The 18154-nt window shown below is 39.9% G+C and overlaps 1 protein-coding gene across 1 annotated transcript; it reads right to left on the reverse strand.

The window, feature by feature from the left end:
• Positions 1-941: 941 nt before the first annotated feature.
• LOC116128475 (probable LRR receptor-like serine/threonine-protein kinase At1g56140) lies at positions 942-17925 on the reverse strand. The gene is made up of 11 exons (XM_031414195.1): positions 17549-17925; positions 5409-5453; positions 5265-5326; positions 3625-4007; positions 3288-3483; positions 3044-3187; positions 2647-2765; positions 2265-2475; positions 1960-2191; positions 1718-1868; positions 942-1644 (listed from the first exon to the last, which is right to left on the reverse strand). The coding sequence occupies exons 1-11, from the start codon at positions 17923-17925 to the stop codon at positions 1210-1212; spliced, it is 2355 nt and encodes a 784-aa protein (XP_031270055.1). The 3' UTR covers positions 942-1209.
• Between the last annotated feature and the right edge of the window lie 229 nt (positions 17926-18154).

Consider the following 18154-nt stretch of genomic DNA (forward strand, 5'->3'; position numbering starts at 1 on the left):
TTCTCGAGCTCGGACTAGTCCTATGGGCCTCAATAATATCATTTAGCCCTTTAATTTGTAAAATTATTTTTAACCCTTATATTTATTGTCAATTTCATATAAAGTGGGGGCTATTGATACTTGCTAGGGGTTTAAATGAAATAGGGGTAGGGGTTTGGGCTTGGGCTTGGGCCCTGGACGAGGGACCGAACCTAGTATCCGTCCCTCCTCCTTGGGCCTGGTCCAAGTTTACGCCTGAGCCTTATAGGACTGGTCCTAGGTTTGGTTTTTTGGGCTCGAGCCAAAATTCTCCGCTCTAGTGAGGGCATTAAATTCAATATTTAAGCAATGTGGTGCAAACTGCAAAAGCAGTAGAAGGATTGTGGAACACAAGTGGAGAGCCATGCAGTGGAACTGCTATCAATGTTACTGAATTTGAGGACCCTATTAATAATCCTGCTAACTGCACTTTTAACCATGGTTCAACCTACTATATCTTCATACTGGTCTCAGCTGTTGCAGTTCACCCCCCAAATTCATATAACAAAAGTGTATATAGACCAATGCCATTGTGCATCAAATACGAACACCCCTAGAGCCAATGAGTTTATGGAGCCAGGACTGTTCCACTGCACTTGAATGCTGGCCTGGCAGGGCCGACATAATTAAGCATCAGAGCAAATGACTTTGCACAAACACATTCATCGGTATCAGGGTGAGGCATCGGCACAGTTTTTGGTGTTGGGAAGGGTAGCTGTCGCACAGAAAAATTGTTTCCTGGCGCTGTGTCTGCATGGGGTCATAATGCTTTTCCGGCAGTATAATAAGTTGCATTTTCCCAGTTGAAAATTTCTTAAATATAGAAATTTGGTTAATTAAAGAAGGAAAATAAAGGATAGAGTTAAAGGAGAGGTGTAGCAAGAAATGGAAGAAACTATAGAGGAATAGAAAGGGGAGAAAAATAGAAAAATTAGGTATTCATTCATTATTCAAATCATCATATATACCATACTACAATAGAAATTTATCCAGAAAGTCCATATAAAATTTTACAGAAGCGATACTACAATGAGAAACACATAATTTTTTCTCACTATACTCATCGTGTGATGGTTTTCCAATCAATTGTCTAATATTATTGGTCTGCAAGGAAAACTTCCCAACACTAAAAGTCTACTATAGTTTGAGTTTGAAAATGCTGCGAACAATAGAAAAGGGCATGCGGATAAATCATTCGCTCAGTTTCAATGAGTGAAGATATTTCTTATACCTTCTCTCTGCTATTATATCACTGAATTGGCTGACATTTAGTGGAGAGACCAGTGGGTCAACTCCTCGGCTAAGATCATTTGGATTGTCACTTTTATTCTTGCAGTAACTTGCTGCAGATGAAGATGTGCCAATATCGCTGTTCATAATAAAGCTACTCGTTTCATCATTAAAATTCCAATCAGTCAAATAACTTGGCTTCAATGTAACATCTCCAATTTCTAAGTCTCCAGTAAGCATGTTCACAACTCGGGACATTGGTGGCCTTGACATTGGTGATGCTTGAGTGCACAAGAGACCCACCGCTATTACTCGAAGAGCTTCATTTTCATCAAACTCTATCAGTGTTGGATCAACCAGCCCCAAACTTTGGTTGCTTTCATGAAGACTCCAAGCCTAGAAATAACATATAGACAATTGAAAAAGAAACTAAATAAAAAAAATCAAGTTCCAAGTTTATTTTGTTTACCCATTCAAGAAGATAAATCTTTTCCCCATCCAAGTTAGTATGAGAGCTTGCTCTTCCACTGATAATCTCTAAAGCAACAACACCAAAACTGAATACATCAGCCTTACTTGTTAGGTGCCCAAGCATTGCATACTCTGGTGCCAGATAACCACTACAAGATATTTAAGTATTTCTAAAGGTTATAATCCAAAACAAGCTATTATGGAAGACATGGTGATGGTGAAATGATTGAAGGAGCTTACATGGTCCCTGCAACACCCGTGTTGATGTGAGTTTTCTTATCATCAAACAGCTTCGCCAATCCAAAATCTGATATTTTGGGACAGAGTTCTGTATCAAGTAAAATATTGCTTGCTTTGACATCTCGATGTACAATCTTTGGTTTTGAATCCTCGTGAAGATATGCTAGACCTTTTGCGGTTCCCAAACATATTTTAAATCGGGTAGGCCAGTTGAGATGAAACCTCCTATTTCCTGAATGAAGGTTGAGTATTAATTATCAACATTAGTTTTGAAATTACCCAAGGATGGTTATTACAGATCATACCAAATAATACTTTATCAAGGCTGTTGTTTTCATGATATTCATAAACAAGTAGGTGCCTAGTTCCTTCAATACAGCATCCATACAATTTCACAAGATTGCGATGTTGCACTGCAGTTATGGAAGCGATCTCATTAATAAACTGATTTTTCCCCTGGTGGGATCCCAATGAAAGTTGCTTCACAGCTATTATCCTTCCATCAGAAAGCACACCCTGTGGCACCAGATTTAACAACACAAATCATATCGCTCCTCAGTGAAAATTTGAAAGGTAAAATCAACCTAGTCTGGCTATGACCATACATTATTACATAATCCGTCGCAACCCAAGTTCCAAGTAAACTATCTATAGGTTGCAACTAGTAAATGTAAGACATAAAAATACCTTGTACACAGGTCCAAATCCTCCTTCTCCTAGCTTATTTGAAGGGTTGAAGTCTTTTGTTGCAGATCTCAACTCAGCATAACTGAAAATTTTCGATTTAGGTCGTATTCCTAGTAGCACTGCATATGGAAGCAAGATAAAAGATTGCATAAGATGGAAGGATTTGAAGTACAAGGAGATGAATTACAACAATAGCCTTAGCTATGTTCAAAAGTGCTAGAACAGAGTTCAACACTTTTCTTATAATTATATTCTGGAATCTACCTTTCTCAAATGCCCAGAGAACCTTTAACTTTGAGACGAAGTGAAAAGTGGAATCCATTAATTTTCAAGAAGAAACTTGGTATCAGAGATTTTATGACTACTATTATTGTTAAGTTGTCATGGGTGCTCTTACCTTCCGTATCTTTATTGTCTCCTTTCATCCTCGTATAAAATACTAAAACCATCAGTATGAAGCCCAAAATTGAAAGAGGGACTGCAATACTAGCAATCAACACAATCTGGTTCTTTCGTTCAATACCAACAGTTGGTCGGAATTCTGAGTAGTAAAATTCAGTTAAATCAATATAAATCATATTAACACAGTTATAGTAATTCATCTTAAATAGATTAAGACTCAAAGAAATCACATAGTTTACCTGGAGTGACACTAAGAGCAGAAATTAATGGTCCATAGCTACCATCTTCAGGTATGCAGCAGGTCCCTTTACCAGCCCAAAATAAGTGAATTTCAAGATGGTTCTCAGTCACATTAGCATTAAAGCTCTTCCTAATTGCTCTTCTAACCCCACCTGCTTCCTTTGATATGTCAAAATCTTTGCACCGACGAGTTCCCTACAGGACAAATGATGAGAGATACCATTCCTATTTATGTGTAAAAATTATTAGATGCAATTGTAATAGTAGAATCTGTACATAATAAGGGTATGAATCACAGGATCTCCAAATAATATTTTCTTTTACCGAATTGTTTACCTGGATATAGATATCAAAAACACGCCTTCCAAGGCTCCCCCATTTTCTTGAGTATCGATCTTCATAAACTATTTCGGCGAAGAACAAGCTTACATTGTAAGGCCCATTCTCAAGACCAAGTCCATAATATCTAAGTGAGCCAATCGATTTTCTTGAAGTCTGATAAAGATCTGGGGGTGTAGTGTTACTGTTAATTACTTTGGTTCCAGTGTTTTGAACTAGTGTGTTGAATGCTTGTCCTCCCTCAGTAAACAAAAAACCCACATTACTAATTGCCCATTTTTCTGAATTAGGTACAACAAAAGAAGCTTCACCGATATCTCTATCGTCGGCTTCATACTTGGCGAACTTTTTGCCACCAGAGTTGATTGCTATATGTGAATCTGCAAACGCAAAGATAATGTTGAAGTATGAATCTTTTGATAGTGGCATGACCCAAGAATTTCAGTTTGAGATAAACTCAAATAGAAGTTATTTTCAGTTTTATTATTTTGTAACTTTTTGCAACTGTTGTTGTCAGTTATTCTTTTAAAACTTATAAAAGGAAAGGCTAGATGTATGTTCAGTTAATAAAATTGTTCTCCTTTTACACAAGTTCATCTTCTTCTTTATCTTTCTGAAATTAGAAGCTTGAGAATTGTATTTCCCGACTTCTAATTTCCAACAGATAAAATGCTAATGATAATATTGATCCGAATTTCCTACAGCAAAGATTTGGACAAAATTCATCGAATAGTTTTATTTTAATAACTTCCGATAACTAAATACATGCTAAAACAAACTATAATAAATCCTCCAATCGACAATCCAGAAGCTAGTTACGTACCCACCTCATTTAGTGGACAATTATGATCATTACATATTGTTCTACTTACCTTATTTAGTGGGGTTCGGATGCATTACTTATCCAACTCTTGTTCAAAGGAGTGATATTTTGCTTGAAGCAATATTTTGGATTAAACTGGAGCAGTGTTCTGGCAGCAAAAGAAAAGTTTGAAGTTTGGAAGCTGGTCTGAAGCAGTTCCCGTAGCTGATATGTAGGCATGCTGAAGTGATGTTTTTTGGTGAATTCAGCATGTATTTTGGTTGTTAACTTTGTATCTTATTAATGTGATGTAATCAGAGTTGCTAAGAATGTATGGTTAGGATGTTTTTTGGAGTAAAATATGTTTAATGGTTAGGTGCAATAGTGTCTGTATGTGTATAAAGTTCTGCTGTAACCTTCAGTTTAAGGTAATGAAAAATATAATCAACTCTATTCTCTCCCTTGTTCATCATCCTTCTCTCTCACGTAACCAACAACTCTTTCTACTCAAGCTCAAAGCAAGTCCCCTAACTTGAATTTTGGATATTATCCTTTCAATTGAGTCAGTCAAAAGTACCAGCAGATTTAGAACTAGTAGGTGATAATTCTGTTATCATAGCAATTCTCCAAGCCCCCTAAACAAAGGTCGGTAGGGTATACTAAGTAGGATTTGATATTCCATGCAAGTGGAATTGAACTTTGGACTGCTGTTTGAAGTCAGGATCTCTATTATTAAATTTTTTCTAACCTTGAGCTATACAATAAAAATTACGAAAAGAAATCACTGGCGAACACAGAGAAATTCTCCCAAACATTCATGATGAAAGCAACTTACAGCGTGGAGTATTTCTATTGCAGGGGAAGTATCTTTGGAGACAGTTCAATCCATAGAAATCACTGGCAAACACAGAGAACATTACTGGTTTTCTTTATTGAAAATTCAAAAAGAAGCATGTCCCTAAAGGGAATTGTAACACACCTAATGTTCGAGCTGTCAAATGTGAAGTTGTTGCCCACTAGATTCCTATACAATTCAATGTAATTAATGATCAATTATATATCAAAGTTTGAAGTATACTTGTTAGAGATAAAATGATATTTTATTATACGCTAAATGTAAATAAAAATTTGAGAAATAGTTTACTAGATTATAAAGTCATCAAAATTGAGCTTTTTCCGATGATACTANAATTCAAGTGTTGCTTAGAGATTACAGGTTATGAGTTACATTGGACACAAATGAATGAATAATGAAAATTTGTTAGGGGTGTATTTGTAAACTTATAAGGTGTTTTTGTTATTTTTTAAACTAATAGGGGGGTAATTATTTTTTACAGGGTACCCTGGAAAGGAATCAGAACCTGCATTTTAGGTTCCGGTTCCTTGAATTGAAGAACCTATACTGTGCGGTTCCAGTTTCGGTTCCTTTTTTTGAGAACTTGCACTGTGCGATTCCGGTTCCAGTTCCCCCGAAAAATGCAGGGTACCCAGAACCGCTCACCCCTAATCGTGGGCCACCAAATTAAGTTAGCCTAGAAATTTTGCATGGACTCCTTGAAAATAAAGTCCACCAATCACATCAAATGGGGAATAGCCACATCAAGAGGACCTCATGTGTATTCTTTGTTTGTTGTAGAATGGAATTGTAACACAGTTGATGTTCGAGCTGTCAAATGTGAAGTTGTTGCCCGCTAGATTCCTATACAATTCAATGTAATTAATGATCAATTATATATCAAAGTTTGAAGTATACTTGTTAGAGATAAAATGATATTTTATAATATGCTAAATGTAAATAAAAATTTGAGAAATAGTTTACTAGATTATAAAGTCATCAAAATTGAGCTTTTTTCGATGATATTAGTTCTTTTGAGTGCTAAAAAGGAAGAGATCACCGGATTACCAACAGCGATAAGTGTTGGCCATGAAGATTGGTGTTTGATTCTTTCATGCAATCGTGTAAATTATTATAAATTAAAGAACCAAGGAAAGAGGATTCATGGTTTGAGAGAAGTACAATGTTACATCATTATTCATCCACTCTGAAAACATCATGATAGATAATTGTAAGAAAAATCCCTGTAGGAAATAGTATGATAACCATAATTTAGTAGGAAACACACACACACACATATATATAATCAATAAAGAATTCAAATTGCTTTTATCAGTTAAATACGACTAATTTCATTTTATCATTGTATCACCGTTTGGCTTAAAAAGATAGCAGTGAAGAAAAAACACAACATCTTTCGCTATACTATATTCCAACCATTGTTCAAATTCACTAAACCAAGAAACAACAACTCATGGCCCTTCGGTTGACAAGGACCCCTTTCCAAATATATTTTTCGGATTTGATCTTGAATATTAGGATTATACTCTAGAATTCGGGGTCTTAAGCTTGGATCCGTAGGAAGATCTCGTAAATCAACATCCACTCTTTTACTTGAATCACTAATATTTTTCTCTTGTTCAAATGATGAGATCGTTGTTGATTTTCTTTTGAAATATCTCTTCATACTATTTCAAAACAACAATATATTATTACTTGATAGAGAAAAATTCAACAAAATAAGCTATGTACTCAGTAAACCAAACAATAACAATAATCTATGTATACAATAATAATTATTAATATAAGTGAAATCACAACTACTAAAAAGATTTATAATGCTAATAAGTTAAGGTATTCCAACAACAAATGGGTAAAACAATATGGTCCCAATAATTCATCTTCTCCATTAAAAAAAAAAAAAAATCAACAACACAAAATAGGCCAACATGGGTAAAACAATGTGATCCTAAGGCCAATTCCAAAATCCATTTGAATGAAACAATTTTATATAACAAAGATAAAAATGTGTAAAACAATGTGGTCTCAAGGTATACTCCAAAATAACTTTAAAAACTATCTTTTTACTTCCTCTAACTTCAATATATCATTACAAATAAATATAAAATTGATGCAATTTGTGGTCTCAATACTATGACAATTTCATAAATCCTAATCTATAAATTAACCTTGAACTTTCAAAATTAAAAAAACATAAATACAAAATTCAATTACCTAAAAAATTGAGAAAAAATGGACTTGTTGGTATCAAACCCAACTAAAGTACTAAACCCCACCTTTTTCTTCTTCCTAACCAACAACCTATCAAGCCAAAATTTTCCTTCTATCCACACAAGTAAAGTTTTCTCAACAACAACACCCCCCCATCACCCCCCCCCCCCCCCCCCCCCCCCAAAAAAAAAAAAAAAGTAGCTTGCTTTAATTTATTGGGTATAGTGAAGTTTTTTGGTATTTTGATTTTGTATAAGGGCAATTTGGTAAAAACATAGCAAAAATAATTCAAGAATCAAGGAGGTCAAACTTCACATAAGGGCTTTTTCTAATATACTTAAGCAAAAAAATTTAAAAGTCAACCAGGGTCAATTGACCCTCCTTGATCCCAAATATTCAAAGCAAGAAACAATTATGGACTAAAACAATCAAATATTCAAAACCATACAATAAATTACATAACCTTTTTAACAAAAACTATATAGCAAACATGATAAGCGATTGAATAGGAGTATAACAATACAATAGCCAATACATTACAACTATGAGAACAAATTTTATGTTTCTAAGGAGCAATTAAAGAGGCGTAGTAAAATGAATACATTACCTTCAATAGAACATAATTTACAACTATGAGAACAAATATTATGTTCCAACTAAAGGTATATATACCCACATCAAATCAGGACAAAAAAGTAAAAATAAATTAGCAAAAACAAAAGAAAACTATTACAAATAACAAATAAAAATTGACTATCTCTCTTTCTTCGGATAAATCATATAACAAATTGTTAATATATCGACATATATATAGGATTAACAATAAACTAGCAAAAGAAAAAGAAAACTTTTACAAATAAATTAAAAATTGACTACTTCTCTTTCTTCAGATAAATTATTTAACAAACTGTTAATATATCGACATATATATAAGACTCGAAGTAATGAATCCTTTAACTGATACAACATATCTTTTCATATTCATGAAATTCAATAATACACCTTATTAATCTATTAATATTCAACATTCATTCATGCATATTAATTATTATTATTAATTAATATTAATATTTCTGTACCCCTTCACATTCAATTAAACAAAAACAATAAATCAAACTAAATTCATCAAACAAAACGAATAATCATGCATATTAATTATTATTATTAATTAACATTAATATATTTGTACCCCTTCACATTTAATTAATTATTACTAATATTAATATATATTTACCCTTAGGTCTTCACATTCAATTAAACAAAAACAATGAATCAAAATAAATTCATCCAACAAAACGTATAATAATAAAACTAAATTTTAATTATAAAACGTATAATCATAAAATATTTAATGTGAATGTGAAGTGTATTTATCTAATTAAACACATCCAATAAACATTGAATGTATCTTGTTATATAGATATTTATTATTAATAATATCAAATAGCCTAAACCAATAACATGTAAATATTTGCAATAATTATAGAGCTTATGAGATCCTACGTGGTGATCAAATAGAAAGTGTTTTGGTAATAGATAGATTGACATATTAATTAGAGAATTGAGTTGAATACTGTTTAAATAAAGAATGGTAGCTAGCCTGTGGACTTTGCTCATGATGAGTCAATGTTCAAGCAAAGATTATAAATACATTTTTTTTTTTTTTTTGGTTAAAAAAAGTGAAAATTCTATGATAATATTTAATATACCCGGAATTTTTTTTTATTAATTTTAATTTGTAATGTGCTATAGATTTTTAGAATCCAAGCTTAAGTTCTGGCTAATTTTTTTTTTATTGTTTAAATAAACTCTGTATCAAATATGAATTTGGAGTTTGAATATTCACGTGTATAAATACTCATCCTCTTTTGAAAAATATCTTTTATTAAAAAGAATAAAAATTGGACAAAGTTCTTATGTGAAGAAATTGTTACAGGACAATATATATTGTAGTTTTCAATTTAGGTTATTTATTATTATTATTTTTTATTAATAGCTTCATAACATAAATAAACTTGGTCAAAATAAAAAATAAAAAAATTAATTTGGAGTTCGGAGTTTGGATCTTCACATGTAGAAACTCATCCTCTTTCGAAGATATCTTTTTTTTTTTTTTTTTAAAAAAAATTTAGAGAAAGTTCATATGTGAAGAAATTGTTACAGGATAAAATTTTGTAATTTCCAAATTTGGTTGAAATTTTGTTTTCCAATAGCTTCCTAACATAAGTAAACATGGTCTAAATTTATTAAAAAACTTCATTTATGTATTAATTGAAACTTATTAATCTGTAGTTGACACCTTTAATTATTTTTATTATTATTCCACCAAATTAATATAGCCTAGAAATTTTGCATGGTCCATCAATCACATCAACTAAGAAAGATATTTCGGCTACTATTCTGTGGAATAATTATTCTGCAGAGTTTGTATGAATTTTCAAATTTCAAGGTTCTTAACATAAGTAAACTTTGTTAAGAACCTTGAACTTTCTATATTATCTTCTTCTTTATTGAATTAATTACTGGACCATACGCTTCCACACGCAATTGTGACCAAAGGAAATTTTCGACACGTCGCATTCGGCAACTTTGCAAGCTTGCTTAGGTAGCTCTATGAAACCAATTGAAATCGAACACGTATGCACAGATCAGACAAGAGACATGTGGCAGTAATTAGATCACTATCCCGATTATAATTAAAAATGCAACTTGGCCATCTCCGGCTCCACGCCTGACTTCCGCTCATTTTCTCACCTTGGTTTCTACGAGATGACTCTTCCACCGTTGACGTGTTTTCACATGCTGGATTCAAATAAACTGTGGGGCCATCACTTTTAAGATCTTTTTGTGATGATGATGATGATTATCATCTTGAGATTAATGAATGAAATTCATCTTTTTAATGGAATCGAACACGTATGAAACTGTGAATAGATCAGGCAAGAGACACGTGGCAGTAATCAGATCACTAACTCGATTATAATTAAAATTGCAACTAATGGAGTATGGTTTAATTAATAATTAATTGTATTTATTAATTATTAATTAAATTATGACTAAGACTCTTCCACCGCTGATCTGTTTTCACACGCTGCACAACTAACACTCTCTCAAATATTATTATGATTTTTTTAATAAAGTTAAAATCCAAAAATATATTTATTTTAATATTCTTAAAATTTTATTTATCTCACAAAATATTAATAATTACTTTTTTCGTAAATATAATCTAATTTTTTTTAAATATTATTTAAAAAAATATTTGAACAATGAACGGACCTAAACTGTGGGGCATGACTTTTAAGGTCTCGAGTAGCTCTTTGATGATCATCATCATCTTGGGATTAATGAATGAAATTCCATATAATTTAATTAATAATTAATTGTGTTATGCCTGGGAACCGAGGGCTGACGTGGGGTCGCGTGAGGAAGAGGACGATCTGCCACTGTCAGAATGGTGGGTGAATGCCAGGCCCGCCAGGTGCTGTGAGGAACCCACGTGTCCATTTCCTGCTCCAAATCACGCAAAATCGGTTTGGAAGGTGAGCAATATGACATAAAGGATGATTTACCCTGACATCCACACCAACCGACGGATTTCGCGATGGTTACCCATGATCATCCCCCTATAAAAAGGAGAAGACTTTCCCTTTGAGAGGATTGGCCCATTTTAATTCACAAACAGCTTATTCTCTTGTATTTTCCACTTTTCACTTTCAGCAAATCATTTGTAAGTCAGCTCGCTACAGCGACCTGACCACCATATTAATACAAAGTCAGTGGACGTAGGATTTGCTACCTTAGCATCCGAACCACTTAAAAAGTCTTCCATTGCATTTACTGTTTTTCTTTCTGTATTCACGTGCGCCTCTTGTCCATTCAACGTTGCACACGTGTCGATTAGTTGGTGTCAAAATCACGCATCAACAGTTTGGCGCTAGAAGGAGGGCCGATTTAGTGTTCATCCTTCATCGGGAGACTCTCTAACCTATTGGCCCTACAGCAACAAATGGCCCGCCAACCCGAGCCTGAGCAAGCCAGTCGGGGCGTTGAGGGAATCCCTCTGACCCAGGGGGATACCTCTTCCAGGATACTTTCGGCCCCGCAAAATGCGGCAGTGGATATCCCAGCAACTTCACAGCTTGACCCCGCCATCAGAAGCTACCTGGAGAGGTTCGACAATACTCTCCAAACGGTCAACCAAAGGCTAGACCGTTTGGACCAAGGCGCGCCAGGCAAATCAGTCAGGGCGGTGCAACCGCCAAAAACGCCTGTAGGTCACATGAAAGCGCGGCAAAGGGAAATAGCCCGTGCCGCGAGCACTGCAGCGCGAAGACGTAAGGGAAAGCAAGTGGCAAAGGGCAAGCCTACGGGCTCCAAAGAGCCAGCGAACACGAACCGTGCCCAGAATAGGGTGCCGGCAAAGCTGATGCTAGGTGAAAAAGTAAATCCCGAGCTGTCCCATGCCACGTCGCAAGTGAACCCAAGTAAAAGTGCTGGGCGGGGCGATTCTCGTCTCCACCAGCAGAATAACCCTGATCGTCATCACGCGGGAGGTTCCCACACCTCGCGGGGCGATTCGTACCACCGCGAGGGTCGTGAAAATACGCCGCACCATCCATCGCCTTCGCACGCGTCCAGCCAGCGTGTGTCAAAAGCGGCCGGAAATGCCGACCGAGGCCAGCAGGAGTCCGACCTCCATACTTTCCTGAACCGTAATCACGAGGGGCGAACTCGCATGGGTGAAAGCAATCCCCAATTGGCTCTGTTACCACAAATTGAGGAGCTACAACAAGCTCTGGACCGGTTAAGGGAGCAGCAAAACGAACAAGCACAGGTCGCCTCTGCATCCCCTTTCTCTCCCCAAGTGCTTGCTGCTCCACTCCCACCGGGGTTCAGAATGCCCACATGCGACCGTTTGATGGGAACCATGACCCACAGGATCATCTGTATGAGTTCAACGACCTGATGGAGCTCCACCAGATTTCAGACCTTGCAAAATGCCGTTGTTTGGCCGTGACGCTGACTTCCCACGCCAAGCGATGGTTAAGGTCGCTCCCAGCGGGATCGATCTGTTCGTGGTCTCAGATGAGCACGACGTTCCTACGGCATTTCCAAGCAAATCGGAAGTTTTCAATGCCTTTGAGCTACCTCAGCAACATAAGGCAAGAAAGAGACGAATCCCTGCAATCTTATATTGACCGTTTCTACAGGGAACTCAACAAGGTGGCTCATGCCCCAGAAGAGTCCATCCGAACGCTTATAATAGCTGGAGTTCGCCCGTAAACCGACCTGTGGAAAGAACTGCAGATTTTACCACCTTGCAGAAAAATATCTCCGGATAGAGAATTCATTGGCGGCACTCCGCCGTCGCGATCATGGCACTTCAAGCAGTGTGTCTGGTCGGGGAGAAAATAGGAGAGCTGATCGCAAAGGAGACATTGATGATCTGCGAAAAGGGAAGAAACCCCGCTACGAGCACAAGAAGTCTTATGATCCTGTTCCTCGTCGCGACCGGGATAGAGCTTAATACACTCCGCTGAACGTGTCCATATCTGTAATTCTCGACAAATCCGAGGAGGCCAGCCTGCTCGGTGAACCGGAACCCATGAAAACCCCTGCTACGACCAGAAACAGCAAAAAATACTGCCGTTTCCATCGGGACAACGGGCATCACACTGATGAATGCCAAGCTCTAAAGCAGGCAATCGAGGAGCTCATCAAGAAAGGGTACTTCAAAGAGTATATTGACGACTCTCCAAAAGAAAACCAAGGGGAGCAGAAGAAAAAGCGTCGTGATCGCAGCAGGTACAGTAGTGTTAACATAATTTTCGGAGGCCCGCAACTCGCGGGAAACACGCGAGGTGCGCAGGAAAGGTATGCTCGTGAAGCATATCACGACCCGATCAGGGTAATGAACACTTTGCAGCGACCGCAAAAGGCTCGAAAGGAGGAGCTGATCACCTTCTGCGAAAAGGAAGCAGCTCGCTTGCACCATCCTCACGAGGACGCCCTGGTGGTCACGCCCCTGATAGGGTGCCATAATGTCTGCAGAATGCTTGTGGACAACGGAAGCGCTGTGAACATCTTGTTCAAGACTGCTTTCGATAGAATGAACCTAGACGAGGCTGACCTGAAGCCCGCCTCGATACCTCTTTACGGTTTTACAGGGGACCACCTGATCCCCAAAGGAACGATCCAGCTACCAGTCACGCTCGGTGACTACGACGAGGTGACTAGGGTTACCAAATTTTTGGTCGTGGACTGCCCATCGGCCTTTAATGGAATCTTGGGGCGACCTCTGTTGAGGAGCTTCAAGGCAGTCACTTCCATGTATCACCTCAAGATGAAGTTCCCCACTCCAACGGGGATCGGGGAAGTGAGCGGATCGCAAAGCGCATCTCGCGAATGCTACGTAAAAGCGGTGCAGATGGCAGACAAAGGAAAGGGTATTTTGTGATGTGTGCCTCGCCAGGCTATGGCGATCAGTCGGATCGAGCCACAGCTTGGTCCAGTAGAGGATAACATAGATCCGCGAATCCAGGAAATCCCTCCTAGTGGCCCGGTTGAGGATCTGTCTGAAATTTTGGTTGATCCAAAAGAGCCGAGCTGAGTGTTAAGGATTGGAAGCTGTCTCAACCCTTAGCTCGCTTTCGAGCTGATAAGCTTCTTAAGGGAAAACATTGACGTGTTTGCCTGGTCGCATGCAGATATGATCGGGATCAGCCCGGACGTTATTTGCCATTCATTAAACGTCAGCAGCGAAGCCAAACCGGTTCGCCAGAAAAGAAGAGCGATGGATCCAGAGCGGTACACCGCACTAAAATCAGAAGTGGAAAACCTCCTCCGAAACGGGTCCATCCGAGAGGCGCTATACCCGACCTGGGTTGCCAACCTAGTCCTAGTAAAGAAGCCAAACGGCAAGTGGCGGACCTGCGTTGACTTCAGCGATCTTAATAAAGCTTGCCCGAAAGACAGCTTCCCTTTGTCGAGAATCAACCAGCTCGTTGATGCCACCTCGGGGCACGAGCTGCTAAGCTTTATGGATGCATACTCGGGGTACAACCAAATCCGGATGTATGGGTCGGACGAGGAGCATACATCCTTCATTACGGACCAGAGGCTATACTGTTACAAAGTTATGCCTTTCGGCCTCAAGAATGTGGGCGCGACCTATAAAGGTTGGTCAACCGAATGTTCTCCGACCAGATCGGGAAGACAATGTAGGTCTATGTGGACGACATGCTGGTCAAATCCCAGGTCGCCTCAGAACACATTGCACATCTCGCCGAGATGTTTGACATCCTCCGACTGTACAGAATGAAGCTAAACCCTCTCAAGTGTTCGTTCGGGTATCGCCAGGAAAGTTCCTGGGGTATATGGTTAATCAGCGGGGCATAGAAGTAAACCCCGAGAAGATCCAAGCTCTGCTCGATATGGAGAGCCCGACCAGCAAAAAGCAAGTCATGAGCCTAAATGGGCGAATAGCGGCACTTAGTCGCTTCATATCGAGATTAACAGACCGCTACTTACCATTTTTCAATGTTCTGAAGGCCAACAAGAAATTCGAATGGACTCCCGAATGCGAACAGGCATTCCAGAGTATAAAAGAACACTTAGGGAAGCCACCTCTCCTCTCTAAGCCTCTTCCACAGGAAATCCTGCTCATCTACCTGTCCGTCTCCCAGTTCGCGGTCAGTGCAGCTCTAGTACGAGAAGAGGAAAAGGCGTAGTGGCCAGTGTATTATGCAAGCAAGCATCTATCGGATGCCGAGATGCGATATCCGAAAATGGAGCGACTAGCCTTTGCTCTGCTGATCGCATCCAGAAAGCTGTGACCTTACTTTCACGCCCATACAATCAACGTAATGACTAATTACCCCCTCAGGCAGGTCCTCCAGAAACCGAAAGCCTCAAGTAAACTGCTCAAATGGGCCATGGAATTGAGCCAGTTCGACTTGAAGTACAAGCTCAGATCAACCATTAAGGGGCAAGCTGTCGCAGACTTCATCTCAGAATTTTCCTATCTTCCGAGCGAGCAACAGCCTAGCGAAGTCGTGCAGAAAAGTATTCAGAACCTGTCGACCTGGAACCTCTACGTCGACGGGTCGTCGAACAGGAAAAGAGCCGGTGCGGGTCTTCTCCTTGTAAGCCCCGAGGGGGCTCGAATTCATGGTATTCTCCGGTTCGGGTTTAAGGCGACCAACAATGAGGCAGAGTATGAAGCCCTGCTCGCCGGGTTGCGACTTGCCAAAGAAATGGGTGCGACCGCGATCAGCATTTACAGCGACTCCATGCTGGTCGTCAACCAAATTTTAGGGGAATACCAAGCCAAAGAAGAGAACATGGTCCGCTACCTGAAAGAAGCTAAGACCACTCTCGGATCGTTTAAACGCTTTGAAATCACTCATATCCCCAGAGATAGCAACTCTATAGCGGACGCCCTAGCAAAAATAGCCTCGTCATTGGATTCAGAGGCTCCAGTCAACATTCCTGTTCGTTTCGTGGATGCTCCAACTATCAGCTCAGCCGAACAGGCCGTAAATGTGACTCAACCGGATTCCTGGATGACTCCCATTTTTCGGTACCTCAAAGATGGGACCTTGCCAGACGACAAGGTCGAGGCAAGGGTCCTGCGAGCAAGATCTGCTCGTTACGCACTCATTGGGGACCAACTGTATAGGAGAGGATTCAGTGCCCCTCTCCTCCGATGTGTAACAAGTGAAGAAGCAGACTACGTTATGAGGGAAATTCACGAAGGGATCTGCGGTAACCACACAGCTGCTCGATCTCTTGCGAACAAGGTTGTTCGTCAGGGATATTATTGGCCCCGGATCCAAGAAGATGCGCACAATTTTGTCAAGAAATGTGACAAGTGCCAGCGGTTCGCGAACATTCCGCGAGCCCCCTCGCACGAGCTAATAACGATGACCAGCCCCTGGCTATTTTCCATGTGGGGGATCGACCTTATCGGTCCCATGCCAGTTGGAAAGGGAAGGGTCAAGTATGCCGTGGTTGCGGTAGATTATTTCACAAAATGGGTGGAAGCTGAACCGCTAGCCGCGATCATGACCAGAAAGCTGAAAGACTTCGTTTTCAAGAACATAGTGTGCTGCTACGGAATTCCCCATACCCTCATCTCGGATAATGGGAAGCAGTTCGATAACGAGGAGTTTAAGCAGTTCTGCGACGAGTTGGGCATCCATAAAAAATTCGCCTCAGTCGCCAGACCGCAAGCAAATGGCCAAGTTGAAGCTGTCAACAAGACCATCAAGCACACTCTAAAGGCTAAACTCGCGGCAGCCAAAGGAAATTGGGCTGATGATCTCCCCGAAGTCTTATGGGCGTACAAGACAACCCCAAGAACCTCTACCTCAGAAATCCCTTTTTCGCTAGCCTATGGCTGCGAAGCAATGATTCCTGTAGAGGTGGGAACTGGTTCTCTTCGGAGGGACTTGTACGATGAGGTTGAAAACGAAGCACTTATGAGGGCAAGTTTGGACCTCATTGAAGAGCATCGCAGCAAGGCTTCGCTAAGGATAGCAGCCTACCAGCAGCGTGCAAAGAGGTTTTTCGATTCAAAGGTCAAGCGAAGAGACTTCCAGGTCGGAGACCTTGTGCTAAAGGAAGTTTCCTTGGGACCAGAGAGCCAAGTGCGGGGGTACTAGGACCTAACTGGGAAGGACCGTACCGGGTTGACAAGGTGATCAGACCGGGGACTTACCATCTCAAGAGATTGAACGGTTCCAAAGTACCCCGAGTTTGGAATGCCGAGCACCTCCGGCCATACTACCAGTAATCCTGGAACTCTTAACTTTTGTAATTTTAAGGAATACTCTTTGTAACGTTATCTGTTCATTGTAACAGTTCGCTTATATTTTCCATGTAAATATGTTTTCAAGTTATACTACAAAGCTTGTATGATAAAGCGAACAGGAATTGTAAAAGTCATTTTTCATTAAGGACACAAAATTACAAAATCAACAGCCCCAAAAATCCCTTAAAAGCCCAACCTCTAGGGCTGGTCGGCCGGGGGTTTTTCGGAAGCCTACCCCGAGCTGCCTGCTTGATCGGGCCCTCGAGCAGCAGCCACCGCCGCTTCATCATCTTCCGTCTCCAATATTCGCAAACTCTCCTGCCACTCCTTCGGGAGGTCGGAAATATCCAAATCTGGATTCTTAGGCCGCAAAGTATAAATGGACCCGATCGCCCAATCAACGACCCTGTCCTCGAGCTCCTCTACCTGGACCCGCACTTCCTCGGTCAAGGAAGCAACTTTACCCTTGCTCTCCGGGAGCTCGGCCTTGAGAGTTTGCCTCCTCTTCTCGGAAGCCTCCACTTCCTGCTCAGCTCGCTGGGCCCGCTCAAAGGTCGCCTGAAGCTCCTGGTTCTTCTCTCCGACCTCTTTGGTAAGACGAGCCGTTGTCATTTGGAGCTCCTTTACCTCCTCGGCACGTCACTCAAGCTCCGCTTTCTGGAAGTCCACAGTGCGCAAAGCAGCGTTCTTCTGGTTCAGATATCTGTTCCCTGCATCGACAGACAGTTGTCTTTCTACCTCGACGGCTTCCAAGTCTTCCTTCAGTCTTGCGACCTTCCTTTTTAGGTCGCTATCCCCTTTAGCGGCGCCTAGCTGCGCCTTCTCTAGGGATATCCTCATG

The sequence above is a fragment of the Pistacia vera genome, unplaced genomic scaffold (genome assembly GCF_008641045.1).
Source record: "Pistacia vera cultivar Batoury unplaced genomic scaffold, PisVer_v2 Contig200, whole genome shotgun sequence".
Classification (NCBI taxonomy): domain Eukaryota; kingdom Viridiplantae; phylum Streptophyta; class Magnoliopsida; order Sapindales; family Anacardiaceae; genus Pistacia; species Pistacia vera.